The sequence below is a fragment of the Corapipo altera genome, unplaced genomic scaffold (assembly GCF_003945725.1).
Source record: "Corapipo altera isolate COAL_440 unplaced genomic scaffold, ASM394572v1 61057, whole genome shotgun sequence".
Classification (NCBI taxonomy): domain Eukaryota; kingdom Metazoa; phylum Chordata; class Aves; order Passeriformes; family Pipridae; genus Corapipo; species Corapipo altera.
Window position 1 is genome coordinate 448,623 of NW_020885010.1, and position 19,410 is coordinate 468,032.

Genomic DNA, 19,410 nt, shown 5'->3' on the forward strand with positions numbered 1-19,410 from the left:
TTATGGAAAATTATATAGCAACTCAAGTGTTTTAAAACCTTTGCAGCCCTCTGGCAGTGGCTGCTGCATGATGTGGCTCAATTTGTTATGAAGGAGAGCAAGGTTTCCAGACTTTCTAGGTATCACTCTTCACAAGCAAAGGAAGAAATGGTTCTATTAGCTACATGGATCTGTAAGTTAGCATGCAGCAGTTTGTTACAGCTTACAGCTTGGTATCTTACTTTATTACAGTTCTGCTATTGCAAGCCTTGTTTTCTGATTGAAAATCTGAAATTAAGGCTGTTCTTATTCCCTCTTAAAGGAAATTTAATATTCAAAACAGTCCCCTTTTAATGACTATTAAAAACATATACTTCTGTTAGATTCCATTTTACCTTGTGTATATGGGATGGAAGCATGTGAGTACCATGAATAATCTTTTCATAAATTTTAATGAGAGCTAAATATACAGTTATCAAAAATGTTTTGTAACATCGACCTGCTAAACAAAGCTAAAATCACTTACACTTTTAAGATGGCTTTTTAAAATGTAGGATATGGTGACTCTGTGTCGTGGTTTAACCCCAGCCAGCAACCAAGCAGCACACAGCTGCTTGCCCACCTTCCCCCCCCCCAACAGTGGGATGGGGAGGAGAATCAGGAAAATAAAAAGTAAAACTCGTGAGTTGATATGAGAACAGTCCAACAATTGAAACAAAATAAAATATAATGTAATAACAAAACCAGTAGCAATAAATAGGAGAGAGAGAAAGATAAACACAGCCCAACACAGGTAACCAGGGTGCCAGGAGGAGTGGTGCTTTAGTACCAATCACCTCTGAAGCAGCTCGAAGCCCTTCATAAGTTACCAGTATTTCTTTTTCAGTTGGAGTATAGTGGGCTTCAGATCCTTTGTATCCCTGACTCCAAGAGCTGAGGGGTCGACCTCAAGTCTCCTCTGGTGCTTCCTGCCAAGGGCCATTCTCCCCAGCTGTGGTGTAGAACATATTTTTCACATGTTGCCCTGTCCTGACTGGCCCAAGGGCTACTGCATGAACTATCTCCTGTTTGATTTGTTCAAAGGCTTGTCATTGTTCAGGGCCTCATTGGAAATCATTCTTCTTCCTGGTCTCTTGATGGAGAGGGCTGGCAATCAGACTGTAATTTGGAATGTGCATTCTCCAAAAACCCACAACACCTAGGAAAGCTTGTGCTTCTTTCTTATGAGTTGGTGGAGACATTGCTGTTATTTTGTTGATCGTATTCATTGGGATCTGATGACATCCATCTTGCCGTTTTATTCCTGAAAACTGGATCTCCTGTGCAGGTTCCTTGACCTTAATTTGTTTTATGGCAAAACCAGCTTTCAGAAGGATTTGGACTATTTTCTTCCCTTTCTTAAAAACTTCTGCTGTCTTGACATGATGATGTCATCAATATATTGCAGGTGTTCCAGAGTTTCATTCTTTTCCAGTGCAATCTGGATCAATCCATGGCAGATGGTTGGGCTGCATTTCCACCCCTGGGACAGTCGATTCCAGGTATACTGGACACCCCTCCAAGTGAAAGGAAACTGTGGCTTGGACTCTGTTGCCAGAGGTATTGATAAAAACACATTAGCAATGTCAGTGGTGGCACCACTGGGCTGCTTTTGACTCCAGCTCATATTGAAGTTCTAGCATGTCCGGTACAGCAGTGCTCAGAGGCGGCGTGACTTCATTCAGGCCACAATAGTCTACTGTTAGTCTCCATTCAACTTTCTCATGGGCCATATGGGACTGTTAAAGGATGAGCAGGTCCTGCTGATCACTCCTTGTCTCTCCAGTCAGTGAATTAGCTTATGGATGGGAATCAGGTAGTCTGGGTTGGTGAAATATTGCCATGATCAGCACCTGTTGTTCTTTGACCTCCAGCAGTCCCACAACAGAAGGGTCCTCTGAGAGACCGGGCAAGGTAGGCAGCTGCTTAATTTCATGTCTCTAAGGCAGCTATACTGAAAGCCCACCCTTTTGGGTCCTTGAAATACCCTCTCCTGAGGTACTCTATGCCAAGGATACACGGGGCCTCTGGGCCAGATGCAATGGGGTGTTTTTGCCATTTGTTTCCAGTCAGGCTCACTTCAGCTTCCAGTACAGCCAGCTGTAGGATCCCCCTGTCACCCCAGAAATAGAGATGGATTCTGCCCCCACATATCTTGATGGCATCAGGGTACATTGTGCACCAGTGTTTACTAAAGCCTTATACTCTTGTGGGGCTATTGTGCCAGGCCATCAGATCCACACAGTCCAGTAAGCCTGGTTGTCCCTCTCCTTCACTTGGCTGGAGGCAGGACCCCTATAGTCCTGGTCATAGGTTTCTCCACTTACTTCTTGTAGAAATGGATTAGAATTTCTTCCCATACGATCCGGAGTAAAAATCATCCCTTCCACTCTGCCTGTGGAACTGCCCACTGGATACCAGAGCAGCAACTCCATTTGTGATTGTTTTTCCTTGCAATTTATGTCCCTATGCCTCTATGCTTTAGGTATGTTTTCCATCCCATTTCCTCATCTCCTCTCTGTGGTCTTGCAGGTGAAACCACAGGGTATCCCATGGTGTGTACTTTCTATATTCTCTTGAGAGAAAGGATGCCTCCTGTCAATCACTGAGATGTGGGTCCATACAGGTGGGGAGTAGCACATATCCTCTCTGAATTGATGGAACTCCTGGGTCAATTTATCTGATAGTTTCTCCACAGCTGAGATAAGGGAGGAAGAAATACTGTCTTCATATTCCTGGATTTGACAAATTGCTTCATCCACTGTTGGTGGCACGTTGTCTTTCCAGATTAATATTTCCAAGGGGTTGGCATGTACCATTGGTGCACTCTGAAAATTTCTGCCATGTGGGTCGTAGGCATAAGACTTCATCTGGATCTGTCAGGAACTGCACATTGTTTGGGTCATAATAAATCATCTCTTGCATGGCTAATTCCCTCAGGTATTGGATACCTTTCTCTATTGCAGTTAATTTGCCTGGCTGACACGGAATATCATCTTGTAGGATACCTTTCCCTCATGCTTGACAGGAGTGGCCTCCAGAGGCTAAGGGCTTGTGTCTTTTTTCCCATTGCTTTGTCAATGCCTGCTTCCTTAGAAAGTGATTCCAACTGCTTGGCTTCCTTACCCTCTAATTCCAAACTGCTAGCCCTGTTATCCCAGCATCAGAACAGCCAGGTGCTCACCTAAATCTTTTCATATCTCCCACAGCTCACTCAAGGATAGGGATCAAGTAGTGCTTACCTCTTCTGTCTCTTCTTCCTGTTCCTGGGATGGCCCTTGTGATAGCTCTGCTGCTTTGCCATCTTCGCCCTCCTTATTCTCCTTTATTAAGGCTCTTTCACAAGATGACTTTCATGTACATTTCTTCTTGTGTATAGGGGCTACTGATACCAGCATGGGTTGGTTCTCTGGTTCAGCTGCAGTGTCTGTCACTGCAGTTTGAATAGCTGCAGGGCCTGTTGTATTATTGTCAGATTCAGAGACAACATGTTCCCCCTGAGGGTACTGAGTAGTGTTGAACATGCCTTGGTAGACCTGGGCCAGGCCCCAGCACATTGCAGTGATTTGTGTCTCTGCGGAATTGCCAGGGTGACAGCACACCTGTGAGGTGCTATCAGGAGTGACAATATGTGAGAGCAACAACTCTGTAGACACCAAAGTCAGTGAAGGAGTGGGAGGAGGTGCTCCAGGTGCCAGAGCCGCAATTCTCCTGCAGCCCATGGTGAAGGCAATGGTGAGGCAGATTGTGCCCCTGCAGCCCATAGAGATTAATGGTAGAGCAGATATTCCCCTGCAGCCCATAGAGGACCCCACTCTGGAGCAGGTGGATGTGCCTGAAAGAGGCTGTGACCCTGTGGGAAGCCTGTCCTGGAGCAGTCTCCTGGCAGGACTTGCGGACAATAGAGAGAGGAGCCCATGCTGGAGCAGTTTTGCTGGCAGGACTTGTGACCCTGTGTGTGGGGGACCCACGCTGGAGCAGGTTGTTCCTGAAGGGCTGCACCCCATGGAAGGGACCATGTTGGAGCAGTTCATCAAGAACTGTAGCCTGTGGGAAGGACCCATGTTGAAGTTTGTGGAGGACTGTCTCCTGTGGGAGGGACCCCATGCTGAAGCAGGGGAAGAGTGTGGAGTCCTCCTCCTGAGGAGGAAGGAGTGGCAGAGATAATGTGGGATGAACTGACTGCAACACCTGTTCCCTATCCCTCTGTGCTACTGGAGGGGAGAGGAGTAAAGTTAAGCCCAGGAAGAAGGGAGGAAGGGGGGAAATGTGTTTTTAAATTTGGGGTTATTTCTCATTATCATACTCTGATTTGATTGGTAATAAATTCAGTTAATTTCTCCAAGTCAAGTCTGTTTTGCCCGTGACAATAATCAGTGAGTGATCTCTCCCTGTCTTTATTTTGACCCATGAGCTTTTTGTTGTATTTTCTCTCGCCTGTCCAGCTGAGGAGAGGAGTGATACAGTGGCATTGTTGGGCACCTGGCATCCAGCCAGAGTCAACCGACCACACTTTATTTTCTGAAAGTAAAATTCCTGCATTTCCAAGTAAAATATTTTTAAAAGAGGGTTGTGGAAAATGGAACAGAACAAGGTTTTACCCAGGTTTGTACAGTGTGTTATTTGGGGAACTAATACTATACCAGGTTTCTGATTTATGCCTGTTTGCTCTGGACTATATGGCTATCCAGTACCCTATGAACTAGGAACTTAATAATATATACACATGCACATATATCTATATATATATAGATATACACACATACACACTTTTTCACTTCTTTTTTTTTCCCCCCAGATTACCCTTTGAATCCTAAATCTAGATCTCCGAGAATGCTGGTCATTAAAAAGAGCAGTACAAAAGAACTGCAGATACCTGGATTCCCTATAGTAGGAAGTCTTCATTCACAGACAGTAAAGAATGGAACTGGCACGAGTGTTTATAAAGGATTAATCCCTAAACCTGCTACTTCACCCACAAAGGTGAGTCTTGGATACTGGCAACATGAACAACATGCTGAAAGAAAATCATGCTCTAATTCTGAATGTGCTTATTTCACCCCTGAGAGTACTGTTCCTAGAGTATTATGCTTTCAAATCTTGCTAAGTGCAGAACACTCTGAAAGTAACTTTTCCCCATTTTTCTTTTTAAACTATACTGTAATTGTCTCTCTCTGTTTCTTATTTACCTTTTTTTGAGAAGTGCAAGAGGTATCTAAGGGAGAGTGAAAGGGATGTTTTAACTTAGACAATAGAAATGCCTTTTGTATATATGTTTTTAACAGAAAAAGATACCTAGTGGAAAACTATAGTTTGCAAAAAAGTACCTCCAGAATTTTTCCCAATTATTGATATGGATGTGCTTAGTGTCATTTTGGTCCCTCTCCATATGCAACTTTCCATGTTCATATTTTGATTTTGTTTCAGGAATTTTTCTGTGCTCCTGAGAACATCTGATGGAACTGTTCTTAACTCTCTTAACATACTACATTAAAAACACTACTTTCAGCTCTTAAAGTCTTATGTGTTTGGTTCTTAATACTTCAAATATTAGTATCTGAATTGTTTGTAAATTTATCTCTATATAAAAAGTGTAAACAGTACTTGTAAGAGAGGATTAATTGCTCATAAACAGTCTCTTTTCCACAATAAAACAGGCATTTACTCTAAATTATGGTTGTAGTTATGATTTGCTTTTGTTTAATCATTTTTTCTAAATATTCCTGAAAATAATCCTGTTGTAGTTAATGGCTCTCTAAATTTTTGTTAAAACTTTTGTTTATCTTACACAGTGGAAAAACCAAGCAAAAGAAAATAAACTTTGGAATCCATTTTCTCATGAATCTGCATATGGTATTGGCAATTTCAGTCCTCTCAAATCAACTGCCAAGGCATTTACTGCATCACAGAATTCAATAAAAGAGGTAAAGCAATGTCTGTAGTTTTTATCAAATCTATCAAATTTTAGATTTGGTTGGTTGGATAACTGGATCAGTAAGATTTATGGAGAACTATATTAAATAAGTTTATTTTTGTGGAAGTTAGTGTGGAAGAGAGAAATATGGAAGGTACATCACTGGCCTTTAAGCACTGCAGTATTTGCTTTGTAAGTTTGATTTGGAGCAAAAATGGTGCATTGGAAGGATAACCTGGTAGATTTAAAGTTCAAAACTGCTAATAGTGTGAACACTTCAAAAGGTTCAGTTTGTCAGCAAGGCTTCGTAAACCTTCATCTCTGGGGTTACATCTAAGAACTATATCTCCCCTCTACTTTTTATTGTGGATATACATGAAACCTGAAACTACAGGTGCCTGTGAGTCTTTGTCTTTCATTCAAAGTTTTCTAAATGAATAGACTTCTAATATTTTTTTCTTTTTTTCTAACCTTCCCCTACATTAGTGCAATTGGTCAAATTTATCATCCCCTATTGACAAAGTTGGTCAGCCTCGTTTAACAAAATTGACAAGAATGCGGAATGATAAGAGTGAATTTTTGAAAGCATTGAAACAAGATAGAGTGGAAGAGGAACGTGAAGACAAGAATCATGCTGGGCAAGAGAAGGTAGTTTTGTTCATACTTTTGTTGATCCAGCAGTAACAGTTCTCAGACCAAACATAAACTACTTTTTATTTGGCTGTAAACAGCTGTTAAGTCATGGTCTTGATCTCTAAATGAAGGAAAGTAATTACCTTTTGATGAATTTTTAAAAGTTGCTCCAAGTACTACTCTTTCTTCAGTGCTTCTTAGGTTTTTTTTTCTTTCTGCAGTATCTGTTCATGCATGTTAGAAACAGATGTTTTTGAGTTTATTAGCAACAATAAAGTACACTAACCTAATCTTTGTGGAGGGCAGTGTTTCACACCTTGGCTGTTAGTTATCCTAGAACAATTAATGGAAAAACTTGGTTCTGCTTCTTAAACCATTTCCTTTCTAATTGGAGTGTTTAGATAGTCAAAAGTTCTCTATTCTTGGTCTAGTCATAGGGGCAGTAGTTTGATTTATGTATATATAAAGAACCTGGTTTTACTTCCTAATTGAGAACTTGGAGGTCTATACTATGTATAATATTATGTGTCAGTTTTCTTTCAATTTGAATCAGTTTATGCAGTGCATAGCTGGCATCTGAGAATATTTTTGTCAGAGCTATCAGCCACCAACAAACCATAAGCATATTTATCACACATAGTCCAAGTGAAGAAATGTATTATTCAGGATGAGGTGATTAAAAGCCTATGTTTGCTCTAAATGAGTGATTTAAAGTGTAAACAAAATAAAGGGGCACAAATTACAAATCAGCCAGACAAATAAAATGAGTGGTTTTGAGGAAGAGTTATTCAGATACATGAAAAAAGAAACAGTGCCAGTATGCATTGCTCATAAAAGTAAAGATTCACTTTTCTGACCCAGTTCCTATTTTGGGCAAAATAAAATTTGTTCTAATGGGACCGTACAACTTAGCTGTATGTGTCAGTTGGAAAAGGTATGCATCTTTCCATTAGGTATTTTATGGCTGAGCACCCTGAGATGGATGTTGGGGGAAATGCTGTTCATCCGTGTTTCAGAAATACAGAAAATTTTGATTTAAAATTAAAAAGATCATGGGAAACACTGTCTTGAGCGTCAGAATTCTGAACATGAATTTGGTGAGAATTTCTGTTCCTGAAATTGTATTGAGTTCTTAATATCTTCATGATACTTATGTAAAATGCATTTTGTTGTCCCTGATTTTCAGAAGCAGTATGTGTGGGGGGGGGTGTTTAGTAGTGAAAATTGTAATGTCCTTGGACAGGTATCGCATAGCCTGGAGTTATTCAGTAAGTGCATGCATCCTCTTCCTTGCCCTTGCTGTTTCACTAACTGTAATGGCGGGGTCCTTGTATAACAAGGAAGAAGTATGCTCCTCGTGTGTGGTGGGACAAAGAGACTTTATTTCAAACTCCGCGCTCCTTTATCCTTACATACCATGTGACTTCTTTAACCAACCAGGTTACTTATTTTGGGGCATGCTCTCTTGGGCCTCACTGCCCCGGCACATCCCCTGTGCCTTTAGATACGCCTCCCACATATCCCCTCCTTTAATTATGTTAAAGAAGTCACAAAAACAGTGCAAACAACAATGCAAACAACAATTTTAACAGTCAGAACATTATAAACTACCAAGCTTCACAATTACTCAGTACATTGCTTGCTTAGTTTCTTAACTCTATTGTAAACCTTTTTTGAAACTTTCTTATATTCCTATAGGGTAGTGTAACTTGGAGAGATAACTTTATTAACTTGGGGCTTATCTTAACTGTGTATAAACTTATAACTTTATTAATCTGAGGGGTTTTATAACTGGGTGTTTTAATTTTATTTAAGAAACAGGGTAATCTTAGCAAACTAAAATTTCTTAAAAGCGACTTTGGCTGAGGTAATGTTTTGTGAGGTGTTTTGCGTTTTATTATTTGACTAGTCAAACAACTATTTTCATTCATTCACTCCGTTCATACATCTCATTCACCGGTGGCCACCGTACACACATACACAAACACACACACGCACATTTCAGACTGTTTTTTATCACGTTGGTCATCTTCTAATATAAACTTGAAACATAACATAACTCTTTTCAAACTTCTGCGTTGCTCTGGTTCCTGCTGTTGTGGTCACGTATTTGAATAGGGTTTTACACACTTGGAAGAAATCTGCTTGAGTTCTTTTCTTATGACTGCATAGGCATAGCTTTCTCCTCATGTCATAAAATCTAGGAATCTCGTCCATTGTTCTGAAATCAATTCTTACCATGACTAGTAGCTTGGGAGAAACAAACGCTTGGGTTTTGTGCTGCTTTTCAGACCTGCTTCTTTCAGCACTGTCACAACTCAATAATTGATAACATACATAGCCTTTTACAGATGTTCTTGCAGGTTACACCAGTTCTCCCCCTTTTTGTTTAAATCTAGCATGTGTTTTAATGTGTGATGTGCTTTTGCTGTCTTATGGTTTAGTGTGGAATGCTTGTGACATGAGAATTTTCTTATTTGATAGGAAGTAGCCGTTTATTATTAATGTTAGTTCATTTTAGTGTATCGAGGTTGCTAAACAATTATGTTTTACACTCTTGTGTTTTGTCTAGTGGATGCAGTAGCAGTTATGTTTTGTGTATGTGTATCTATTTGCATGTACATTTTTCAATATGTCTAATTCAGAGATGTGTATATCTGTTCGCTAGGTCTCATTTGCCATTAACTCTCTAGGGTTAATGCTTTCTTGAGATGGCATGGGTGTGATTTCTGACAGTGTGGGTATACCTTGATAATGTAGTTTTTACTAATTGTTATTTTGAATGGTCTCTTTAGAGAACCTGTATTCTGATGGAAAATGAATGAGACAATCTGCTTGCCTTAAAAGTTTGGGTATAGTGTTAAACATTTCCGCTTTAGCAGCTTCTTAGTTACTGTCAGTTATTGTCTGTGGCATGTCAGGATGTGATTTGTGTGTATTGTATAGAAATCATACCTTCTGTAAATCCCAGGAACCAAACAGAACGCATTTCAAACAACAGGTAAGGGTTAACAATATCTCAAGGAAATTAACTTTCAAGATGGGGTATCAACCTTATAGCATAATATACATAGTCACAACATCAGAGGATTGTTTAAAAATTTTCCCAAGGTAATATGAATGGCAATCAGTTTCAGAACCTATACAGAAGCTTGGTTCATGGCCTGTAGTTTTCCTACTGTTCAGTGGCAGGATTTATTTAAGCTATTGCAGTATTTTGTGTTTTCCTAGATGCATGTGTGAAGGTTCTTAAGGTAAATTGATGTCTGCTCACAATATGTGCTTAGGGAGATGGATTAAAGTATTACCACAAAACTTGCCAGGGCAGCTTAGAGTCTTGCGTCCTCAGCTGTCATCCTATTTAAATTGTCCTTCAAAGCTGGAACGTTGGTAAAGGCAAGATCTCTTCCGTCTAATTCTCGCAGTCATGCTCTGCCTTAAATGACAAGCTTGCAAACATCTCATGAGCAGTTTACACAGTTTTTTAGGTGGTGTGTGTGTGGCAGAAAAAGCTGTTTAGAATTGCAGTGGGTCTTGTCAGTCCGATCCCACTGAAACAAAACTGCAATAGTTCATACCTGCTGGAAACAAGAACTAGGCAGATTTGCCTCTTAGGATCTCTCCTGTTTTGTCTGCCTTCTATCACCTTGGTATAATTTTCTAACATCTGGTTTGCTTCTGCAGCTAGCGATTTGTCAGACTTTAGGTTGGAGTTCCTCTTTAGCAACACAAAGAAAGGGTATAGGTCCTCTGTGGTTATGGTTAAAACAGGTTTTAAGCAATTGGCAGCTCTCTGAGGCTTCTGCAACTCGTGTAAATATAAATGTTTTTTACCTCGAGCTGTGTCAGCTGTGTAGAACTTTTTTGCTGCGTTTTCCTGTCCAGGGCAAGTCCAGAGTTGTGGTTGCTGGATTCTTCCTGAAACAACCTGAAGATCTGCATCTTGGGCGGTTTTGGTTAAAGCAGTAAGAACAAATAGCAGTTCATTTCTTGTGGCCGTGGTTATTAATGTGTCCTCTGCATAATGATGTATTATGGCTGTTTGATACTTTATCGAGGTATTTTGCATTCCCTGAGGAAGGGCAGCCCAGCAGTGGCTTTGCATAGATTGTGCATCGTTTAAAGCCATGATGGGAAAGAAAGGTTTCTGGGCATCCTCAGGGTGAGGGAGGATGGTAAAGGAATAGTTTTTTGAACTAGTTACCACTAGTTGCCAATTTGCTGGAAGCCTTATAGGTAGAGGCAGTTCAATCTGCAAGGCTTTTGCATGTTTTTTGACTGCGTGTTCTGCTGTTAACATTTGCAGTGTTTTCCACCTGTCACCTTTCTTTGGGGTACAGAGAACACGGGTATTTTGGGGGCTGGTTATTGGTATATTGTGGCTTGCCTGAAGTAGTTTCCTCCTTTGCACATGAAAGGTGGAACTACAAAGGATTACAGCGAGTAATGCTCCTACAGTCAGTATGATACTCACAGCATATCCTTTGCCTTGCTTATGGCACCCTTGGTACAACTCAGTCATTTCTCTGCTGCTAGGTTGTTTATTAAATGTTGCTACTAGGGGTTTCCAGGGACAATCTTCCTGAGAGTGATCTGTGTCTCCACAACTAACACAGCTAGCTGTGTGTCTGACTTCTTTCTGTACTCTTATCTGGGCATCTAAAGCTGCAGTTAAAGAGGTAGGTAGCTGCTTCTCAGAGCTAGCTCTTTGGTAGGGTTGTACCAGTTCAATAATGTTGCAGTCTTCCCCTGTAGGAGGGTTCTGCAAAGCTCTTTCCCAGCTTGCATTTTCCCTTTCAAAAGCCAAGTGCTTGTACAGCATCTCTCTGGTTTCATTGTATTCAATTTGCTTGTTTAAAGCAGACTGCAGTTGGTCTACACATCTCAAATTTGACTCACTATAACTTTGTATGACAATTTCTGTCCCTTTCCAGCGACTCGCATCCCCTGGCTCCCGTCTCTCGTCCTTCCCTCGGTATGTCTCGTGAATTTCTATTACTATGTTGTGTTGTGTTGCTATCAGCAGTGTGTGCGGGGGGTGGGGTGTGGATTGTTTCGTTCCTCCCTGTGTGCCTCGTGCAGGGCAGAACTTATCACGGAGTAAACTGATTTATGTTGCAAAGGCTGGCGATCGCCTGTGTCTGTGTTTTGTTTCAATGTTTCATGAGGTTTCTATGGAAACAGAGTCTTATGTTTACCTTATCTCCGAGCGACTGGGAGCACATGTGTTCGGGGTCCTTTGTGTAGCAGTTTCGGTTTATCTGGCAGTCTTTTCTCTGCGGTTTTTTTTCTCGGCGTCTCAGTGGGGGTCCGGGTTTATTTCGGCTGTGGCGTGGGGGGGGGCATGGCGCTACTCCAGCAGCGTGGGCGGCGGCTGGTGTCCTTGGCGCGGCTGCGAACGGCAGGCGCGGAGCAGGGTCGGCGCGCGGGCGTCCGTGGCGTGGGCGCAGGCTCTGCGACGAGCGTTGGCAGGCGGGGGGGTGGCTGGGTTCCTCGGGGTGGGCTGCAGCAGCGGCGGTTCTGTGCGGGGCGTCCGCGGCGCGCGGGCAGTGGCTCCGGCGTCCCGGCAGATCGCTGGGCAACACGGGTGTCCCCGGCGCGAAGGCGTGGCGCGGCGCTTTCGGCAGGTCCCGGCGCAGTTTGAATGTGGTGCGGCGGGTTTTGCAGCGGCACGCTTTTAGGCTCAGTGCGGAGCTGGTCGGAGGCGGCAAGTAGGCAGGGAGCTCCGGCAGTTTCTGCTGAACAGAAACTGAAACGGGGGTCCACGGGGGCCCGGCAGTGGCTGGAGATGTTAAGAGGCGGCAGCGGCGAAACCGCTTGCGCACGTAGTCCAGTCGTGGCAGTCGGCAGCGGCAGAGCCGCCTTACCAGTTGGCCGAGCCGCGGGAGTGGACAGCAGGCTTTCCCTGGCGGTTTTAAGGTGCTCCGCGGCCGGGGTCTCCGAGCTGCAGGCACGCTGTCGCTCAGGGGGCAGACCTAGCCGTGCGGGGTGCCTTCCAGCTGGACTCACCGCTTTTGATGTTGCGTTGGACCCTCTGCCCTGTCCGGTCGCTGCTTTGACCTCTCGGTTTCTTCTTAACTTCTTTCTTCTCTTCTATATCGTGCACTTTTCTAATATTTTTGGAGCTCGCTAAACTAACTTTCCGTTTCTCAGATGCCACTGAGACCACAGGTTTACTGACGTCAAAGTTTTTTGCGGTAAAAGTTCTCGTCTCCGAAAAATTGAGACGATAATGGAACTACCGGCTGATTTCCTGATTCAGGATAAATATCTGGCTTAATATAAGCTAAAAGAGTCCCTGTTCAGGCGCCATTTGTAACGGCGGGGTCCTTGTGTGTGGTGGGACAAAGAGACTTTATTTCAAACTCCGCGCTCCTTTATCCTTACATACTATGTGACTTCTTTACCCAACCAGGTTACTTATTTTGGGGCATGCTCTCTTGGGCCTCACTGCCCCGGCACATCCCCTGTGCCTTTAGACACGCCTCCCACAACTAACAGGTCAGAAAAGATGTTAAAAAAAAATCATGTAACTAATAGTTGTCCTACTTCTAACATTGATTTTAATGATCATCAGTCTAAGGCATGGTGTGCAACTGAATGGATAGGGAGATAACTGTGTAACAGACTTTTTATGACATGACCCCATTGATGCTGCTGTTACTGTCTGCAGTAACAGATTTCACCTCTGAAATAATGAGACAAATCATGATCAGCAGCTGAATCATGCTTGGAAGCTATTTTTCCCTAAAAGATTAAAATTATTTACTATTTTTATTAATTTTGAGATTTATATGAGATGCATTCTTCAGGTGTATGATTTTACAGGTGAATATATGTTTATTGGGTACTTGTTCTTATGAAATTCTTGCTGAGCATTCTAAAATTTCTGGAGACAGCACTGTGAGTGGGACAGGAATGATGATGGATGGTCTTGATTGTGGACTCTGAAGTATGAATTTGTACAAGTGCAGAACTGGCTGGTTGAGCAGTTGCCTCCTGCTATGGATAATGCTGTTATATGCCAAGTTTAGGGATTTTGTTGTCAAAAGGATGTTAGCTGGATAATGTTCATACTATTCTTTGTTTTGACAGTTGGTAAGACTTCTGAGGCTATTTGGCTCATTACTAAATAAGAATTACAAGTTACTGAATGAGTAAAGTTAAAGGAAACATCTCTGATTTATAGAATTAAAGAGCTTTTAATATTTGAGTGACCCCAAACAGTCTGCTTTCTAAATAAACTTTCTTCCTAGTTCTTATTTCATGGCTAGTAAGTTACAGTTGTAACAACAGCCTGAGAAGCTGTGATGCATTTAGGGGAAACTGTTGTCTGAATGTAAAGAGCAGTATCCAATCTTTCTGAAATTGTGGCAGATTAATTTGCTGGTTGAGGTAAGTTGGCTGTGACCTGCCCCTTAAACTAAGCAAACTTGAGAACTCTTTTTGCTTTTAAACCTGTTCTGACATATATGGCTCTGATATTTAAGTAGGAACCTTGTTTGTGAGTTCAACAGATAACTTATTTAAGCTGCCTTTCATACTTATAGAAATAATAAATTTGAATTTTAAGATATGTTTGAAGCTTTGTAGAAAAAAGTTTAAGACTGAGCATGGGGGTTGATTTCTACATTACTTGATCAGTGGCATAACTTAGGATTTCTGTAGTATCCAGGTATTGCAAACTCTAGAAGTATGAACAGAATTACCCCTAAAGTAGTATAGAGCATCTCCATTTAAACTTAATTTAAATTAAACAGAATCACTGAATTGAAGCATTTGCAGACATTTACTTGTGAATGAAATTTACTGTTAAACTTTGTAATAATAATTATTATTAACAGGATGATGAGTCCTTTAACTTGCACAACAGCATCAGTCCTCATCATGCAAGAGATATAAACCGAAACTTTGAAAATGAAATTCCGCAAGAGAATGGCAATGCTCAACAGGTCATTCAATCTTCAGCTTTCCCTCAGGCAGATGTTCTTTCAAGCTCACTTGAGGCAGAGCATAGGTATGTACTTTATTATAATATAAAGAGTGTTCCTTTATGGTAAACAAGCATGTCTTAAATTCTTACTAGTTCAGAAGTCAGAATCTGAAAACTGAGAACACATAAAATGTTTAATGAATACTGTCAAAGTCTAAATTTCAGACGTACTAATTTAACACAGAATATACTTTATACTAGACTTGTGTAGTCATGGGAGGAATCTGTCTCCATTTATTTTCTTCCCTTCATCCCAAAATCACTCCTAGTCTGTCTATGCTGGAATATCAGCATCAGCTGTCAGGGGAGATTCAATTGCAAAAAAGCCTATCCTGGCTCTGACATTAGCATGTACTAGAAAAAAAGAAACAGGCCGTTGCATCCTGAATCGTGCTTCTGTCACTTAGGGTCAATGCTGTTTCTCTCATGTGCATTACCTCTGTCTCCAAACTTGATGCAGAAGATACTATGGGTCTGAGATGAGGAACCACCTCTGATGTTGGTTCTCATGGAAGAACATCGCCAGCATTCCTACACTGCTGCTCCATCAGAGCAGTTATGGAAAGGAGATACATTCTTACTTTTCCACCTGACAGAGATTTCTTGTCTTAAAATGAAGGTAGTTGCTTAGATTCTGCTTTTTTCCTGCTTGAACTAGTGTAGCCAGGGTCACTTGATTGTACTAAAGTCATTTGCCCTTGATAACTTCTTATGCAAATATATTGACTATGGAAGTTGCAGCTTAATGGGCTATAAAGTCCATAGTCCCAATACCAGATATGCTTTTAAGAGAAGTCCTGTGCATCAACAGCTGAACTTGCAGATGATCCAAATTCTTATATCTTTTGCTTTCTTTATTGCGGCAGTCCTGGAGAGCAGCCATCCAATTGAAACAGAATATGAAAAGCTGTCAGCCTTTTTTCAGCTGGTAATAAAGATCATGAAGTGATGATCTGGTTGTGGGGATCAAGTGCACCCTCAGTAACTTTGCAGATGACACCTAGTTGGGTGGGAGTGTTGATCTGTTTGATGGTAGGAAGGCTCTGTAGAGAGACCTGGACAGACTCGTTTAATGGGCCAAGGACAACTGCATGAGGTTCAATTAGGCAAAGTGCCAGGTCTTGCACCTGGGCTACAGCAACCCTGTGCAGCTATAGGCTGGGGGAAGAGTGTCTTGAGAGCTGTTTGGCAGAAAGGGACCTGGGTGTGCTGTTTGACAGTCAGCTGAACATGAGCCAACAGTGTGCCCAGGTGGCCAAGAAGGCCAATGGCATCCTGACTTGTGTCAGAAATAGTGTGGCCAGCAGGACCAGGGAAGTGATCATCCCCCTGTACTTGGCATTGGTGAGGCCGCACCTCGAGTACTGTGTCCAGTTCTGGGTCCCTCACTTCAAAAAGGACATTGAGGTGCTGGGGCGTGTCCAGAGAGGGGCAACAAGGCTTGTGAAAGGACTAGAGAACATGTCCTATGAGGAACAGCTGAGGGAGCTGGGTTAATTTAGTCTTGAGGAGGCTCAGGGGAGACCTCATTGCTCTCTACAGCTACTTGAAAGGAGGTTGTAGGAGGTGGGGGCCAGTCTCTTCTACTGTGCCTGCAGTGAGAGGACAAGAGGACATGGGCTCAAGCTGATACAGGGGAGATTCATATTAGATAGTAGAAAAATTTTTTTCACTGTTAGGGTGGTCAGGCATTGGAATAGGTTCCCCAGGGAGGGGGTGGAGTCACCATCCCTGGAGGTGTTTAAGAGGCATCTGGATCTGGTGCTGGTTGATGTGGTTTAGGGGTTACATTGGTAGTGCTGGGTTGATGGTTGGACTTGATGATCTTAAAGGTCTCTTCCAACCTTGATGATTCTAAGTGAGATAATATGATGAAATTTGGCTTTTGTGTCCTTATGTTCAGTGGGTTGGCAGAAGAGCAGGGTCTATGTGAAACCTGATGGCAGGAAATGTAGTACTTGGTATGTGCAAGTGATAGCGTTGATATATGCTTGAAAATAAGAATATGTTCTATGAATAAAGTATTACTGTTTAATTTTTGCAAGCTTTGAAATTTAACATGTAGATGTAAAACAGGGTCATCTGTGAAGGACCTGAGAACTACTCAACTTTCGTGCTTTATATATCTTTTGTAAGGCTTTTAACAGAACTACTTTTATGTAACAGTTTGTTTAAAATAATTATGGACCAGTTAATCCATTTATTACAGGTCTTTTACACATCTACGTAGGTAGAGCTTGAAACATCTGAGTGTGTGTAGCAAATTCCTTAATGTTGTCCTTTTTATTTTAAAGGTTGTTAAAGGAGATGGGCTGGCAGGAAGACAGTGAAAATGATGAAACATGTGCTCCACTAACAGAGGATGAGATGAGGGAATTTCAAATCATTAGTGAACAGGTAACGCTAATTTAATGTTCCTTTATGAACTTGTGAATGGCTACCCTGTCTACCTTTAAGGGGGATCTCTAGTAATTCTGATGGTTATGGATGCTGCCATTTCAGCACCCTTTTTCTTTTCTCTCTCGTCTCCTTGTGCTTTCAGAATAATAGTTGCTTTAAAAAGATAGGGGACCAGTACTTATTGTAGGTAGGTGTAATAGGGAGAGTTCGAAAGGATGCTGAAACTGAAACCATACACCGTTGAAAGCTCAACAAAGACCAATATTTATTACCAAGAGGTGGCCAACAAAACGAAAGCCTGAAAGAGAGGAAGGAGTAGGAAAATAGGCCCTCAGTATGACTCCCACAGTCACCCAGGTGTTGCTTATGAAGTTATCTTACCGACCCAGAATGCCTAGAATTACCCATAGCAGCAGCTGCATTCTCGGAGAGTCGGCAGGCTCACAAGATAGTGGGCATCCCTGCAGAAGGCAACGTTGTCCTTTGATGTAAAGCTTGCCTCCCCAGAATGAGCTATCTGCTTTTTATACAATTAATTGGTGACATCTACCTGGGCAGGTGTGGCCAGCACTGCCCAGCTAGAGGCCTTCAGTCCCACCCCTTGTTATGCAAGTGGCATCTCTTCTGCGCCTGCATGGGTACCTTGGAATTCCCCCCACGCTTGCACGTTATACCTCAGGGGTCTTTTCTAAATGAGTCTGGGGGCTTACTTCATCCTCCTCCTCTTCACTTTCTCCTTCAAACACCCTTGAAAGGCGATGAGCCAATCATAAGACAGCAATTAATTTCAGTTTATACAAGATGCTTGCTTCAAGGATGAAGTTCTCATTTATCAGTGCTTGTTTTCTCATAACTTGGCAGGAAAAGAACAAACTTTTACAAGTGGCTGGGCCAAACACAGACCAAAGTAGCATCATCTAAATAAGCCCTGATACAGTAGACCTGTTCTCAAAATATCAAGGGAAGGATAGGGGAGTGCTTTTGAGTAGTTTCGGCATTGCTGGTAGTAGAATTGCACAGGCTTTCCAACTCTTCATCTTAGCCTGAGGAAAGGGAATTTTCTTTCAAGGTTTTTATGCAGTTTCCTTGGCTTTCCAAAATATGAATTTTCTCTGTTGGAAATTGAGGGACTCTTCATTCACTAGGAACAAAGTCCAAAAAGACAATGTAGACTCCAATTAAAAAAAAAATTTAACTTTTTTTTTTTTATTAGGAGTGTTTTATATACCTGATAGGGTATATATACCTCTCAGTGAGAGAGGAGAGGCTGGAAGGGAGAATAATGCATAGTGTTAAATCTGAACATTTGATATTTCCATGAGTCTAGCCATGCAGGTGCTAATTAGAACATTTGGAATATTAAACTCTTAAGTGCTTGGATTATTGCCCAGCTTCTGCACTATGTCTGAAAATGCAGTAATTTCTTTCTTGTAGAATAAATTGTTTCTTTCTCTCCACTGTCTTTGACTTTCCAACTGCATCAGGTGGACAGACTGGGATACCCATTCCTCCCTGCTTCTTCTCTTCCTGGGCCCCTTCCTCACTGCAGAATCTGCTCTTCTTAGCACAGGTGTTTGCAGCATACTATGAAAAAAGGGACTGCATCACAGGAGAGACAATGTGGGAGGGATCACTGGGGCAAGATATCTGAGGAAGTGGGTGAGAAGAAGGTAAACTCTTGTTCACTGCAGGAGCTTAGTTTAGTATAGTTGGAGGCTCTTGGATGCAGGTGGCTGGCCCAGAAGTAAAGGCTCTCAGGTGAATTTTCCTTTGTGTGTATATATATATATAAAATAGGTTGTGCAGTGGATCTAATGTAGCCCATAGATGACATAGAGAATGCTGAAATGCAAGTGTTGTGTTTAGCTTTTTCTTTATCTTGTTTTCTCATTTCAGTTACAAAAAAATGGCCTTCGGAAAAATGGCATTTTGAAAAATGGCTTAATCTGTGATTTTAAATTTAGCCCCTGGAAAAACAGCACTTTCAAACCTGCTCTGGAGAATGACGATTTAGAGACAAGCAGCAGTGATACATCAGATGATGATGTGTGAAGATTTCTGTAACATCTGTAGAAGCTTGTTTTGATCCCATGAAAATTTGGGGATCTATTGTTTGGAAAAAAATTTCTAATTGATGTAGTAACATACCCCATTAGAGAAGAAAGCAAGAAATGTTGTGTTGAACATTACTGTAATTTCTTTGTGAAAAAATGTAGAATGAGGACTTGGGTTGACCCAACATTGATTTCATCACTGCAGCATTTCTGAGTAGCAATGTGACAGTGTAATAAATCAGACTTTCTCAAAAATAAAAACAAAAGGAATTGTGTAACATTTAGCAAGGCTTCTGTCTTAATATGTCCAAGTATATTGGGGGAAAAAAAGGCAGCCTGACACAGTGTTTTACTTGCCAAATAATTTCTTTCTTAAAATGGAAATCCTTGAGTCCACT

At 41.7% G+C, this 19,410-nt stretch overlaps 1 protein-coding gene across 1 annotated transcript in view; it reads left to right on the plus strand.

Annotated features, from left to right (window-relative positions):
- The window catches only part of LOC113958851 (vasculin-like), a 29,854-nt gene extending 10,844 nt beyond the window's left edge, over window positions 1–19,010 (plus strand). The window contains exons 5-10 of the mRNA XM_027667434.1: window positions 4,817–5,001; window positions 5,802–5,942; window positions 6,419–6,580; window positions 14,410–14,582; window positions 16,853–16,955; window positions 18,855–19,010. Coding sequence (XP_027523235.1) covers window positions 4,817–5,001; window positions 5,802–5,942; window positions 6,419–6,580; window positions 14,410–14,582; window positions 16,853–16,955; window positions 18,855–19,010 — 920 coding nt within the window. The remainder of the gene's footprint in view (window positions 1–4,816; window positions 5,002–5,801; window positions 5,943–6,418; window positions 6,581–14,409; window positions 14,583–16,852; window positions 16,956–18,854) is intronic.
- Window positions 19,011–19,410: the final 400 nt, after the last annotated feature.